Raw genomic sequence first — 16,517 nt, 5'->3', positions numbered from 1 at the left:
TTTAAGCATACTCTAAAATTTTTTTAATCATTTGAAACCCATTTAAATTACTACAATCATCTTAAAATTCATTCGAATCTTTTAAAATACCCTAAAATAATTTAAATACTTTGAAATCCTTACAAATGATTGAAATCAATTATAAATTCCTTGGAATTAAAATATATTTTTAAACCAACTCTAAGATATTTAAAACCCTTTAAAATTTTTTAACGCTCTTGAAAATAATTTGAAGTTTTCTCAAAGGAACCTAAAATTCTTTAAAATTTTTGGAAATACCTTGAAACATTTCAAAATCTTTTAAATATTACAAAATATATCAATTTTTGTGAATAAATTATTTGAAATAAATTAAAATATTATAAAATCCCGTGACTTTACATGAAATCTGATATTCACTAAAATACCAGGAAATTTTTTAATATATTTTGAGAGCATTTAAAATCCCTTAAGATCATTGAAATCTTCAGAAATCTCATAAAATCCCTTGGGATCTTTTAAAATATCTTAAAACTTTAAGGACTCCATAAAATTGTTCTATACCTTCCGAAATTTTAGTATATTCTTTGAAAACCCCATTAAAATTGCTTTACATTCCTAAATATCATTCGAATTTTGGGGATTTCCTTGAAAATTTTGAAATGTCTCAAAAATGACCCCTTGAAACTTTCAAAAGCTCTGAAAAATTTCTTTGGAATTTATAAAAATACCCTAAAATGTTTCAAATTGTTTCGAATCTTCTAAAATGATTGAAATCTATTAAAAATTCTATAAAATCTTTTGAAATATACCAAAGTATTGCAAATCCTTTGAAATCTCTTAAAACTTTCCAAAACTTTTGAGAATTCCTGAGATGTTTTAAAAATAACTTAAAAACCTTTGAAATCCTTTCAAATTATAAAAATCGATTGAAAATTTTTTGTAAACTTTAACAAAACCCAATAACATTTCAAATCCTTTGAGATACTTTTAAATCCTTTGAAACTTTAATAAGTTTTAAAAATTTCATCGGAATTATTTAAAATACCAAATACCATCTTCAAAATTCTTTAAAATTCTTTCAAATTATTGAAATCAATTAAAAATTCCTTGGAAAAATTTTCAATAGCCAAAAATCTTTTAAATCTTTGATAATACCTTGAAATATTTGAAATCTTTCGGAATCCCTCAATCCTTGTGAATAAATTCTTTAAAATCCATTAAAATATTACAAAATTCTGTGAAATTGCATGAAATTTGAAAATATTTTATAAAATTCTTTACAATGTATTGAAATTCCTTAAATGGTTTTTTTTTGTAATCTCTTAAAATTATATAAATCCTCCAAAATCTTATAAACGCCTTTAGAATCTTTTTAAATAACTTTAAAATATTGTTCCATATCTTTCACAATTCTTTAAACGCCAAGAAACTTTTTTTTAATCTTTAAAAATGTCCTAAAAGATTAAAAATCCTTTCTCTTGGAGTCCCTTGAAACTTTTTAAAGTTGTTGAAAATTCGTTGGATCTTTTTAAAATACCATAAAATCCTTTTAAATCCCTTCAAACTATTGAAATATATTAACTATTTTTCGGAAATCTTTTAAACAATCCGAAAATATTTCAAATCTTTTGAAATGTTTTGAAATCCTTTGAAACCTTTAAAATCTTTGAAAAAATTATTTTGAATTTAAAAAAATCCCCTAAAATGCCTCAAATACCGTGGAATCTTTTAAAATGATTCAAATCTATTAAAAGTGTTATGAAATCTTTTGAAATATACCAAAATATTCCAAATCCTTTGAAATCTCTTGAAATCCCTTAACACTATTAAATGCTCTGAAAAAATTCTTTGGAATATATAAAACTACCCTAAAATATTTAAAATCATTTAGAATCTTTAAAAATAATTGAAATTCATTCAAAATTTGATCAAATATTTTGAAATATCCAAAAATATTCCAAATCCTTTGAAATCTCTTCAAACTTTTTATTTTAAAGCTGTTGAGAATTCCTGGGATGTTTGAAAAATACATTAAAATCCTTTAAAACCCATGAAAAATTTCAATGAAATTAAACAAATATATATTTTAAAACCTTTGAAATCTTTTGAAATCTCTTGGAACTTTTAAAAGTTTTTTAAATCTTATCGGTAATACTAAAAACCCAAAAACTATTTAAACCCCCCTGGAATCTTTTGAAATCCCTTCAAACTTTTAAGAGCTTAAAAAAATCGGAATTTTAAAAAATAACTTAAAATCTTTCAAATTCTTTTGAAAATGTTTAAATATCCAAAAATGGTTGGTATCACCTGTGAATAAATTACTTTAAAATCTATTAAAATATTATAAAATACCGTCAAATTGCACGAAATCTGAAGATATTTTCTGAAATTCTGGAAAATCTATCTTGAGAACGTTTAAAATTTCTTAAAATTATTGAAATCCTCAAACATATTATAAAATCCTTTAGAATTTTCTTAGATATCCTTTAAAATATCGTTTCATATCTTCCAAAATTTTTTAAACGCCATGAAACTTTGTTTAAATCCCTTAAAATCACTTAAATTATTGGAAATTCCATGAAAATTTTTTAATGTTTAAAAAACGCTTTGGAATCTTTAAAAATACCCTAGAATATTATAAATTCTTTGAAATCCCTGGAAAAAATTTTAAACTATTGAAAATTCCTGGAATATATTAAAAATATCCTAAAATCATTTAAAATTCCTTCCAATTATTGAAATATATTTACAATTTTTCAAAATTTTGTTTAATTACCCGAAAATATTTTCGTGGAATTAAAAAAAAAACTCTAAAATCTTACAAATCCTGTGAACTCGCTTCAAATTTTTGAAATATATTACAAATTTCTTGGAATCTTTTAAAATACTCTAAAAAAGTACAGGCCTGTATTCAATTGTTGTTAATTTATTGAAAGAAATGTGACTAAAGTGATCTTTTTATTTTTAAAAGTGACTAACGATTTTATCTGAAAAAAGTGATTAAAAAGGATTTAAAAAAGTGATTTTTTTATAGTTACTTAAAATGCTTCTTACAGAAATTTTCTGACTTTTGCTATTGTTTTTCTTAAAAATCCCTGACTTTTCCCTGATTTCTAGTTTTCCCCTATAATTAATTTAATTATTTTATTTTATTTGATAGTAAATTGAAGTTTATACCTCTAACTCTTCACGTACTCTTTCACTGTCACTGAAATTATTAACTACTGCAAGGTATTTGCTTTTTTCCTGGAGAAGAGCTTCTCTTATGTCAGGCCATCCTTTTCCGTAAACGGATTGATAAAAATCATCGAAATGATCCAGCGCTTTATCCTTTGGTTTTTTCTTCGCCTTGGACGACTATACAACAGAAAGTTGTAAATTATGTTTAAATTATATTTTCAACAATTTCATACATTTTTTTAGTGTGATAATGAGAAAATTAAAATGAAAAACAAAAATATTCTTATGTTTTTTGAATATTACTTGAAAATTACATCTATATTTGCAGAAAAAATACCGCTGCGAATTGTGCCAACTTTTAGTTATTTCAAAGAAAACTGAGATGCTTTTAGAAAAGAAAAATTTGCAATTCTGTCTTCCATTTTTCAGAGTACAATTTCTCCTACATAACAGCTTCTTTTGTGCATTTTTTATGGAATGAAGGAAAATACTATATTTTCCTTTCAGATCCGTTGTTTGGGCTCAAAACTAATGCTTTTATTATTTTTAATTCTGAATAATTACAGAATAATTCAATATTAAACTTGGGGTTGATATTTTTATTTATTTTTTCTTTTTAAATTGTGAAATAAGAAAATTCTGTCAACAGTTTGAAACAGGTATAAATACTTTAAAAATACGGAATATAAAGAGATTTTTCAGAAAAATACGAGAATAAATCATTTAAAATAAAATTAATGCATAGGTTCTACTATTGATTTGATTTAAAAAACTTCAAACTCCTCACACTTCAAGTAAAAATATTGAATTTTTAAGAAAATAGATGAATTTTTAACCAGATAGTTGAATTTCCAACCAAAAAGATGAATTTTAAACCAAGAAGATCAATTTTCTACCAAGGGAGACGAATTTTCAACGAAATACATAAGCTTTCAACTAGAAAAAAATTTATGATACAAAAATAATATTGGTAAAAAAACAAACAATTTTGAACCTAATAATTCAATTTTCAAAAAAAGGAATGGATTTTCAATCCAGAAGATTAATTTTATGAAAAAAAAAGATTTTCAACAAAGTACATGAATTTCCAAGCAAAGATAGTAATTTTCTATAAAAAATTACAAATTTTCAATAAAATTAGTCAATTTTCAACCAAAGGGATGAGATTTCAACACAAAAAGATGAATGTTCAACAAAATAGTCTAATTATCAACGAAAGAATTACATTTTTTAACAAAAAAGATTCAATTTCTGCTAAAAAGATGAGTTTATAAGCAAATAGTTGAAAATTTAAGCAAAAAAGAATTTTTTAAAAGTTACTTTTCTACGTTCTTGGTTTAAAATTCGACTTCTTTGTTAAAAATGAATGTATTTTGTTGAATTTTTTTATAGAAAATTATTTTTCTTGGTTGTAAATTCATTAATTTGTGTATGTAAATTAAATTATTTTGTTAAAAATTCTTTTTTAGCCCAATATTTTTTTTGCTAAAATTTTTCTTTTTGGTTAAAAATTCGTTTTCTTGATGGAAAATGAATCATTTTTCTTTAAAAATTCATTTACTTTATTAAAAAATTTATTTTCGTTGAAAGTTCACCAGTTTCTTCGAAAAATGAACTATTTTGTTAAAAATTTTGTTTGTAGATCAAAATTATTTTTTTCACCTTACATTTTATTTATTTTTCAGTTCAAAATTCATCTTTATTGGTAAAAAATTCATTTCTTTGTATAAAAATTGAATTATTTTGTTCAAAATTGTTTTAGACAAAAATTATTTTTTTTTATACTAAAATTGATCTTTTTGGTTCAAAGTTCAGTTATTCTGTTGAAAATTGGTCTTTTTTGGACAAAAAAAATTAACCCTCTTGAATGGAATATCATTTCTTTGTTTCAAAATTGAATTCTGTAATTAAAAATGGCTTTTTTAGTCCAAAAATTTTTTTTATCTTAAACTTGATCTCTTTCAATTAAAAGTTGATTTATTCGGTTGAAAATTCGTTTCCTTGGCGAAAAATGAATCTTTTTTCGTTGAAAATTCATGCACTTTATTGAAAAATTTATTTTTGTTAAAAATTCACCACTTTCTTTGAAAAATGAACTATTTTTTTACGAATTTTTTTTGTACATCAAAATTATTTTTTTTCACTTTAAAAATTCATCTTTATTGATAGAAAATTCATTTCTTTATATGAAATCTGAATTATTTTGTCAAAAATTGTTTTAGACGCAAATTATTTTTTATCCTAAAATTTATCTTTTTGGTTCAAAATTCATTTATTCTATTGAAAATTTGTCTTTTTTGGATAAAAAAAATTAAACCTCTTGGATGGAATACCATCTGTTTGTTTAAAAATTTAATTACCTATGTCGCTGAAAATTGTTTTTTAATCCAACTTTTTTTTGTCTTAAAATTCATCTTTTTTAGTCGAAAGTTTATATATTTTATTGAAAATTCGTCTCTCTTAGAAGAAAAATAATCTAGTCGGTTGAAAATTCATCTTTTTGGTTAAAAGTGAAACTATTTTGTTGAAGATTTGTCTCTTTTTGATTATATATTTGTTAAGAATTGAATTATGTTGTTGAAAGTTGTTTTTCAGTCCGAAATTATTCCTTTTATCTTAAATTTAATCTTTTTTAGTTGCTAGTTCATATATTTTGTTGAAAATTCGTCTTTCTTGATAGAAAATTATATTTTTTTGGTTGAAAATTCATGCACTTTATTGCAAAATTTGGATGGTGCTTGAAAATTTGCCTCTTTGTTTGAAAAATTAATTATGCGGTTAAAAATTAATCTTTTTGATTTAAAGTGAAATTATTTTGTCCAAAATTCGTCTTTTATGGTAGAAAATTAATTTTCTGGATTAAATTTTATTTCATGGTTTGAAAATTCTTTTTGTTTGTAACGAAAAATGATTTGTTTTTTATCTTAAAGATATCTTTTTAAATTGCAATATTATGTATTTGGTTGAAAATTCGTCTTTCGTTGTAGAAAATTAATATTCTAGGTAGAAAATTGGTCCTTTTTCGTAGAAAAGTAACATTAGTTTATTTTTGACAAAAAATCTGTAATTGCTAACACTGACAATCGACATAAAAAAATATTTAAGCACAAACATGATTAAGAATTTAAGAAGTATAGGAGGATTAAAAGAAAAAGGTGAAAATATAATTTTTACAACATTTTGAGAACGATATTTTTTTGAAATATTTCGAAACATTTGAAATGTCGTTAATCAAAGTATAACCTTTCAATTATTTCATAATTATGCGAATTGACATTTTTCAGTGAACATTTATTGTTATGAACTAAAAAAATTATTATTTATCATAAAATTGTATTTAAATTACTGTCAATAGCAAGTACAGAAAGAAATTTAAGTTGAACAGCTCATGTATACATAAAAACATGACCGGCATATAAATAAACATTCAATTAACATACCCAGTGATCAGCACGATGGCCTTTAAATCTTGCAGACAATGCAAAAGTACTTGTCAATCTTAATCTAACAAATACTTGCGTCATTGTAGCGTTTATATAGTTAATTACTATTTAAAATGAACATTTTCCACCAAGTCCACAATTGCCAAACGCACTAAACGTGGGATTTTTAGGTTAGAAAAACAGAGCCCTGTACATGTGCGCATGCGTGAACTTTTTAAACAAATCTCAATTACAGTCTTTACGAACGTATATTTATAATTTTTTTGTTGAATATTCATCATGCATTTTCATTATTATATTGAAATTTCAACAACTTTCTTAGAAAGTAATTTTTTATCAAAAATAGTCAACTATTTTTGAAAATCGAGATATGATCGGTTTAAAAAAATCAAATTTTTTAAACATACTTTTAAACAAACTTTTTTTAAGTTTTTAGCTGAAAATTAATGTTTTTTTTTTAATACGTCTTTTTTGGTAAGATAATTTATTTTTTCGGTGAAAAGATCATCGTTCTGATCGAAAATTCAAATTTTTAGTCGAAAATTTTTTTTTCATTACTTTATAATTCATCTTTTTTAGTCAAAAATTTCCCTGTATGGTAGAAAATTAGTATTTTGGTAAAAAAAATCATATTTTTAAAATTGGGTAACTCTTTTGAAGAAAATTCTTCTTTTCAAGTTGAAAATTTAACATTACAGGATAAAATTTTTCTTTATTGGCTGAAAAATCTTTCTATGTTGAAAATTCGATTTTCTTTTGTTAAAATTTTTTGTTGATTCAAAAACTCTGTTTTTGATTGATAATTAAAATATTTTTTGTTCGAAATATAACTTATTACACTTTTTATTATCAAAATTTTTAATTGTTTTGGAAAATTGATCAAAATTGAAAAAAATATTCTTTGTTCGAAATATAACTTATTACACTTTTTATTATCAAAATTTGTAATAGTTTTGGAAAATTTATCAAAATTGAACTTATCTATTTTTGGTTGGACATTTATCTGCTTGCTTGAAAATTAATTTTATTTGTTTAAAAATTAATTATTTATTGAACATTCATTTTTTATCCAAAAATAGCTTTGATAGTTGAAAATTGAGCTTTTTCACTTTTTTTTTAACTATTACATTTTTTATGGAATATTGATCTTTTTGATAGAAATTGAATCTTATTGGTCGGAAATTCATCTAATTGGTTGGAAATTAATTTGATTTGTTTGAAAATTAATGTTATTGACTGAAAATTAAATTATCCTATTCTTGCTTAAAAATTCATTTCTTTATTGAAAATTCTTTTTTCTTTTCCAAAAATAATTAAATTGGTTGTAAAATTAGCTTTGTCACTTTTTTATAAAAAATTAATCTTGTGGGTAGAAAATTTAAGTATTTGGTTCAAAAATAATTTTTTTGGTTGAAGATTAATCACTTTAGTTGAAAATTATTTTTTTACTGAAAATTTAACTATTACATTTTTTATGGAAAATTGGTATTTTTGATAGAAATTTAATCTTCTTCGTTGGACATTCATCGGCTTGGTTGAAAATTTAACTAACTGGTTGATAATTTATTTTATTTGTTTGAAAGTTTATTTTATTTACTGAAAATTAAACTAATCTATTTTTGGTTTAAAATTCGTTTTTTAATTGAAAAATAACTTAAAAAAAAAAAGTTTTATTGGGTGAAAATTGAGCTTTTCCACTTGTTTTTGAAAATTGATTTTTTTATAGAAATTTGTTATTCTTAGTTGAAAATTCATGTGTATGAAAACTTAAGTATTTGTGTCACTTTAATCATTTTTGTTTAAGAATTATTGAAGATTTATGGCGGAATAAAAAGATTCAAATATTCTTTCAATATTTTTCTTTATTTATGTTTATTCTGTTATTCCAAGAAAGGTTTCAAACTGGCGTGGCTCATTTTCTTTTAGAGTTGACGGCGCTTTCTACCACCCCAATTTCCTGCAAATTAGAAACGCATTTCTGCAAATTAAACTACTTCTAAATTATTTGTTATAAACATAATAAATATTAAATTTTTTAAAAGTTTATTGGACTCATTGTAAAATGTAATTTCTGTAGAATCACAGCAAATGTCAGTATAATTGTACAATGTTTTTCTTGCATTGTGCAGAAAGTTAAAGTTGAAACAAAAAAGTTGTAAAAATTCAAAGTCGTCTTATTTGTATAAAGTAAGTAATACCAATCATAAATGTAAATTTTAAACAATTTATATACACACATCACTGCTTATTATTTCTCAGCAGAAAAAATTTAATTTTTCAAATTTGTTACTCCAGCCTTAGTTGACTTTAACTTGGACCCAAAAACATACAGAATTTATTATTATTTCAAATTTTATTTTTAAAAAATTTTAAACAATCATTTCTCTTTTGGCAATACTTTCCTAGAAACTTGCCAATTAAATTGCCCTATTAACAATCATTAATTATTCATTGACTGCAAATTGACAACATTTTCTTAAATGATGAGACACATTTTGTAATCAACAGATAAAAAAAAGGTCTTTATAAAAAACATGTTTGGAATTTGAGAATTATAATATTCACCGGAAAATCGCACAAGACAGAAGACAGCTTCATAATTTTTCTGTTTACGTACAGTATTGAATATGTTGAAAATTGCAGATTTTTCAAGGTTAGATTTTTTTTATTATACATTTCTTTCGTACACTATTTCAAAAAGCCCCGTATCACCCCTTCTTCGGTACAGTGTAATTATCTTTTGTCTTATCTCTCTCTATATATAAATGTATGTATCACAACGAATAAATTTAAAACTTGCAAAAATTAATCTACCTCGACATGTGCGTTGACTGAAGAAGATTAATGATGACGATAAAACTAGTTTGACTTATAATAGCTGATAATAAAAAAACTATTGGTAATGCTCATATACTTGCTTCTTGTATAATTTTTTGTATCTAAATAAAATAAAAAATTTTAATCTTCCAAAAATAAATATTTCAGACAGTTATATATGACCAAAAAAATTCAAAATTCATTCGTAAACCTTCAATTTCTCAAGTGTTAATTTAAAACATCAAGATCTTCAAATGCTTTGAAATTTGAAGACAATAACGTTGTTGATTTCGGATTCCTTCATAATTAAAAATGATTCATTTTGAATTCTTTTCAATAATATAGTTTTAAATATTCAAATATTTAAATATATATATTTAAATATTTTAAATACATAATGAAAAAATTTGAAATTCTAAAAACTAAAAAGATGATCGTTCCAGTTGTCATGTGCATCCTAAGAATCAACTTTCGCCTTCGGAATTTTAGAAATTCCATATTCAGGTAGAAGAGAACGTTCTATGTTATCATACATTTATGTATAAACTGGAATCTTACAACCTAGAAAACTTCATGCAAATAAATATTTTTCCTATGAAAATGTCTTTTTGAAAGACATCAAAAAGCGGTTATTTGTGTGCAAATTGGAATTTGATATTATTAATCAAGTCAGCCTTTGATATACTTTTTTAGGATCTCAAAATGAAGATCAAGTTCATTTAACGAGATATTTTTGACAAAAAAGAAAAATTTAGAAAAAAATGTTTATCCTTCTCAGAAATTTTTGTCAAAGTTTTTGTTATGTGACAAAACGACTTGCAAATTATCCTAAAAGGAATCTTCATGCGATGCAAATTAAAAAGTTATATGCTTACAAAACTGTCCTAAACAAATTTTTTATTAGAAAAAATTTGTTTTTAATTATATAATCCACAAAATTATGGAATTTTTGTTTTTAAGTGATCCGTGAGTTTTAACCGTGACTTTTATTAGATTTCAATAAAATTTAAAATTAATTAATTAATTGATATTTTTCAAGTTTAAATTAATCTAGTATATTAGCTATACATATATCGGGATATTTCTAAAACACAGTGAAATGATTTTTAATATATCTTTCTTAAACTTAGATCTAATTCTTGTAGACTTGAACTAGAACGCTTAGAAACGAATTTTGACAGTCTTTCTTCGTAGAAAATTAACCTTCTTGATTAAAAATGCTTGTTTTTGGTTGAGAATCCATGTATTTTGTAGGGAATTAAGATGTTTTATTGAAAAATGGTCTCATTGTTTAAAAATTGAATTATTTTGTGAAAAAAATTTGTTCAATCAAAAATTATTTTTTTCATCTTCAAAGTTATTTTTTAGTTGAAAGTTCATGTACTTTGTTGAAAATTCGTCTATTTTTGTTGAAAATTGAATTATTTTGTTTAAAATTGTTTTATAGTTCAAATTTATCTTCTAAGTTGAAATTTTATGTACTTTGTTACAAATTCGTCTTTTTACGTCGAAACTCCATCTCTCTGAACATTGAACCATTTTGTTGAAAATTGTTTTTTTTTAGTACAAAATTATATTTTTCTAACACACGCACGAAATGTTTGATTTTCGACGCATGTATTGCGTGCGTGAAGTAACCAATTCCGAAACCGTGGTAAAAAGCAGTTATAAAAAGATTTTTTCTAGCTGCTGCGCTTGCGCTCTTTGAGTAAGATCATTTCTTCTTGCTGTTGCGCTTCCGCATTTCGAGTCAAAATTATTTTCCAGGACTGTCGGAATCATAACCTCACTTCATTATAATTTGTCGCTTGAGAGACTGATTGTATATGAAATTATCGGTAATTTGCTAGTTTTCATAAATTTCCGAAAATTTTGGAAATTTAGCCAATTTTTCATAAATTTTAGGACATTTTTTAAATTTAGCAAATTATCCATAAATTTTCAGAATTTTTTGAATTTTTTCCTTAAATTTCCTTAAATTTCCAAAAATTTCCATAAATTTTCAAAACATTGGTTTTTATTGTTTCTCAAATAGAAAATTTCCCGCATTTTTTAGAATAAGTATCGTTTGCTACAGAAGCTAAACGTAGGCGGTTGAAACTCTTGTGAAGTTTACAGTATTTGCCATCGGCTCATCTTCGGGTCGTTTCCGGCTCGTCTCTGGCTCGTACAGCTAACTTCACACTCGTATGGAACTGCCCACTTTTCGCACTTGTAGCACAATATACTATTTTTATCTTAAAATTGATCTTTTTTGCTTGAATTTGTATATATTTGGTTAAAAACTCATCTTTCTTCTTAGAAAATTATTATTCTTGGTTAAAAATTCAGGTATTCTGTTCAAAATTCACGTATTTTCTTAGAAAATTTCCTTTTCGGTGGAAAATTAATCTTTGAATTCAAAATTCATCTCATTGTTTGAAAACAGAACTATTTTTTGATACATTTTTTTTAGACAAAAATTATTTGATTTATCTTAAAAGCAGAGTTAAAAGCTATATTTTTTTATTAAAGTTGATGTATTTTGTTAAAAATTCGTGTTTTTTGGTAGTCTTCTTCAATCTTCTTCAATTTGGCAGAATCTCCTTGGTTGAAATGTATTTTGTAGAAAATTCGTCTTTTATGGTTGATAATTTAACTATTTTGTTGAAAATTATTTTTTAGCTTGAAATTTTTTTTACCTTAAAATTTATCTTTTGAGCTGAAATTTTACGAATTTTATGTACTTTGTTGAAAATTCGTTTTTTCGGTTAAATACTCGTCGCTAAAAAAGATCTTATTTGTGAAATTTTTTTCAGTTTGACACACTTTTTCTCGACTATAAATTGATATTTTTTACTTGAATTTTTATTTATTCTGTTGAAAATTCGGTTTTCTTGGTAGAAAATAAATATTTTTGCGGGGAAATTCGTGTTTTTGGTTGAAAATTCATGTAATTTGTTAAAAATTTATGTATTTTTTTGAAAATTTGCCTTTTTTAGTAAAAAATTAGTCTTTTCAATTCAAGATTCATCACATTATTTGAAAATTGAACTATTTTATTGCAAAATTTATTTTTATTTAGTCAAAAAATATTTTCTTTATCTTAAAAGTTATCTTTTTAGTTGAAAATTTATATGTATTTTTTTTTAAATGCATCTTTTTTGGTAGACAATTAACCTTTTTTGGGTGAAAATTCATGTATTTTGTTTAAAGTCCGTTTTTTGTGGTTGAAAATTCTTCTCTCTATTTTAAAATTTAACTATTTTGTTACAAACTTTTTTTATGCATCAAAATGAATCTTTTTTAGTTGAAAGTATTAGAGCGGTAAAGAAGGCATAGACATTTGAGACGAAGCTGAGGGAGGGAAAGGGAGGGGAGTTGGCGAGAAAGTGTTTGATGGAGGTAGAAGAGAGGAGACGGAGGGCGATCGAATAAAAGAGATGGGGAGAAGAAAGGAGGGAGTTCTTTAATGATAGAGGAATAGAAGACGGGACTGGAGTAATTTATGAAGAATTGGAAAAAGGGAGAGGGAAAGACAATTAATAGAAAGATGGGGGATGATTGAGGAATCAAAATACAATAAATGGTATAAGATGATAAAAAAGGAAGGAGTGCCAAAGTATTTAGAAAAGGGATGGGGAGAGAGAAGGTGCACCAGAATAGCAAGATTTAGATTGGGAAACGAGGTAAGGGAGGGGATGTACTGGGTTAAAGAAGAGAACAGAAAGTGTAGAATATGTGAATGGGAGGAGGAAACATGGGAGCATGTATGGGAAGGATATAGGAGAGGAATGGAAGATAAAGAAAGCTGACAAGAGAATGTGGTTAAGATTCTAGGGGAGGATGGATTAGGAGAAGAATGGATGAAGGAGTTGGAGGGTGCCAGAGGAGGGAATGAGAGAGAATGAAAGAATGCATGTGAAAAAAGGCAAATGGAGGTATAAAAAAGTGCAAGAAAAAGGAAACGGAAGTCGCTTAGATTAGAAGCGTAAAGATTGTAAGGAATGGAAGTCATGTAAACCTTTAGGGGACACATTATGAATAAAGAAGATTGTAAGTTCATCTCATTGTTTGAAAATTGAACTAGTTTGTTGGAAATTGTTTTATGATCCAAAATCATTTTTCTTTATTTTAAAATTCATCTTTTTTAATTGAAATTTTCTACATTTTGTTGAAAATTCGTCGATTTTGGTAAATAATGATTTTTTTAAATTGTAATATCATCTAACTCTTTGAAAATTGAATTATTGTTTTTGAAATCGTTTTTTTTTTTTTATTAAAAAAAAATTCTCTTAAAATGTATCTTTTTAGTTGGAACTTTATGTATTTTGTTGAAAATTCGTATTTTTTGGTTAAAAATTTATCTCTTGATTTGAAACTTAAACTGCTATATTATTAAAAACTGTTTTTTATCTTAAAATTATTTTTGTACCTAAAAATATATCATTTTTAATAGAAATGTTATGTATTTGGATGGGAATTCATCTTTCTTGGTAAGAAATTATTCTTTTTAGTTGAAATTTTATATATTTTGTTCAAAATTCGTCTTTTTTGGTATCAAATTAATCTTCAAGTCTTATGTAATTTTTAGATGACATAATCCCTCATAATATTGAATCCATTCTAAGCTTACTTTATTCAAAGATTAGATACCTCTCATGCCCTACTATAAAAGAAAAAAGTACCCCGCATGTTTCTTATTGAAATTGAGTTATAGTTAAATTGCCCTACAATCAATCATTAATTATTGACTGCAACTTGAAAATTTTTTCCTTAATTATCAGACACATTGTTTAATCAACAGATAAGCAAAAGGGAATTTATATCAAACACGATTGAAATTTGAGAATTATAATAATCACCCCATGGATCGTATGCATGCACTGCAGCCCAAAGTAATGCAGCATTCGTGATGCATAAGACAGAAGATAGTTTCATCCATTTTTTTCATGTACACTATTGAATATGTTGAAAGTTGCAAAGTCTTTTCGTGTTTACAGTATTTTTGTAAATAAGCGTTGTGATGCCTCTTCTATACTCTTTCAAAAAACACCTGTCGTAGACCCTTCTTCTGTTCAGTGTAATTATCGTTTGCGTTATCTATATCTATGTAATTGTCATACAAAATAAATTTCAAACGTGCAAAAATTAATCTACCTCGATATGTGCGTTGACTGAAGATGATTAATGATGACGATAAACCTAGTTTGATAAATGTTGCAGATAAAAACAGAACTATCTAAAATAATAACGAATTTCTTCTTTTCCATCAAAATGAATTATTTTAAAAATTATTTTAAATTAATAAAAAAATAGTTTCATAATTTTCATATTTAGACTTAAAATTTGAATGTATGGAAAATAAATATAGATATATATATTTTTTTCTAAAAGATTAGAAAATTTCATTTAAATTCATCACTAGACATCAAATATATTTAGAAACTATGTCAGTTACATTTTTCGATCACACAAAAATTAAAAAGACTTGAGATTTTCAAAATTTGAATAAATTTTTTTTATGAGTTTTAGAAATTTTTGTCAAATATTCTGATGCGCGTGAAAAAGAATTGCAAATTATCCTAGAGATATTTTTAAATTCGATAAAACATCAAAAAGTTATATGCTTTTCAACATTTTTTAGATTTTCTAAAAAAGGAAAAAAAAACTTTTTTAATAGGTTCAGAAATATTAATTCAAATTTCTACTAGATGTAAAATATGTGGGAAAAATACAAAGACCGAGCGCGATACTGAATTGATACTGAATTATGGTTCTGTTACAGTTGTCTTTTTAAGTATTGTTTAATTTAGTTTACAGGAAAGGAACTTATTTCAATGTACATTGCCTTAATAAGTTTTCCGAACCAGGACTTTGAGTCAATTTCCAAAGATTACCTTGTAATTAAAAGTCGAAAAACTTAAAATATAAAATGATAAGAGAGTTCAGATTTCAAAAATAATAAAACCTATAATGTTGGAAAACTTAAAAACTACAATTATGTACAAATATGCTTGCCAAACAGCGTTCACATTGAAAAAGAGCATTTTCAAATTCAAACTTCGCACTAATCACACATGCGCATAAGCATGCGCAGAGTCCCATCACGGGCCACATGTATTTGCTAAAAGATCCGATATATCCTCTAATTTCGACCACCAAACGTTCAGAAATTACTACCAAACACCAACAAACGACCACCAAACGATACCAAAAAGGTTTTTTTTTAATATTAAAAAGTGCTATGCCACCGTGAAGTTGGCACCCGAAATTTGAAAAATCAATAACTTTTTTCAATTTTGTCCACCAAAGCTTCATAGTTGACCACCAAACACCACCAAACGACCACCAAACGATTCCATATAAAAAAATCTGATATTTTAGAGTTGGGGTGCCAAGTTCACGGGCTTAATACCCAACCTTACGTGTTGGTAATTACAAAGATATTATAAACGTAGATGCGGTACGAGGCATCGGAATGAGGAATTATATATATAGGACATCACATTTTCTGCCCTATCGAGGTGCTGCCCTCATCGTACTACGAAGTCGAATTCTCGTTTTCTCATTCTTCGTAAAATATGACGGTAAAGCAGTAGAAAAATATTTTAAGGTTAGAAAAGTTTGACATGTATGTATCGCTGAATTTTTTCAGATCTGAAGCTTGATCCAGGTTTTCGGTACAGTCTTTTTAATTATAAAAAAAATGTTCTCGAAAAATCATATTTTTTATTTTAAAAAAAGGTATTATAGAAAGACATTTCAAGATAAACAAGTGCTGAAAGCATTTTTCTTTGACAATTTTTTTTTACTTGAAATAATCAAATATTTATACCAAAGAAACAACTTTTTTAATGTTTGAAGTATTTAAACATTATTGTTTAAATTTAAAATAATAATTAAAACAAAATATATTTCTGGATAAAATATTTTGGATGAAAATGTATATAGTATTTTTTAAATCCCAAAAGTTCTTCTGAAAAATCGAAATGTTAATTTAATACACGTGTTTTTATATATTAATTTGTCGGTAAAATGTTTTGTATAATTTTAATTTTAAATTCAAACAATAATTTTTAACACTTTAAATATTAAACAAAAATTTATTTGATT

General features: G+C 24.9%; 1 protein-coding gene and 1 long non-coding RNA gene across 2 annotated transcripts in view; both read right to left on the bottom strand.

Annotated features, from left to right (window-relative positions):
* The window catches only part of LOC117180125 (5-methylcytosine rRNA methyltransferase NSUN4), a 34,258-nt gene extending 27,506 nt beyond the window's left edge, over positions 1–6,752 (bottom strand). The window contains exons 1-2 of the mRNA XM_033372469.1: positions 6,603–6,752; positions 3,160–3,339 (exon numbers count right to left, since the gene is read on the bottom strand). Coding sequence (XP_033228360.1) covers positions 3,160–3,339; positions 6,603–6,686 — 264 coding nt within the window. The 5' untranslated portion in view covers positions 6,687–6,752. The remainder of the gene's footprint in view (positions 1–3,159; positions 3,340–6,602) is intronic.
* A 1,700-nt stretch (positions 6,753–8,452) lies between these two features.
* On the bottom strand, positions 8,453–14,553 carry LOC117180266. Its single transcript, XR_004468019.1, has 2 exons — positions 14,267–14,553; positions 8,453–8,562 (listed from the first exon to the last, which is right to left on the bottom strand). It is a non-coding gene; the product is annotated as an uncharacterized LOC117180266 (long non-coding RNA).
* Positions 14,554–16,517: the final 1,964 nt, after the last annotated feature.

Source organism: Belonocnema kinseyi, chromosome 9 (genome assembly GCF_010883055.1).
Source record: "Belonocnema kinseyi isolate 2016_QV_RU_SX_M_011 chromosome 9, B_treatae_v1, whole genome shotgun sequence".
NCBI classification, from domain to species: domain Eukaryota; kingdom Metazoa; phylum Arthropoda; class Insecta; order Hymenoptera; family Cynipidae; genus Belonocnema; species Belonocnema kinseyi.
The sequence above is the reverse complement of the archived record's forward strand: the minus strand, read 5'-3'. Positions and strand labels throughout refer to the sequence as shown.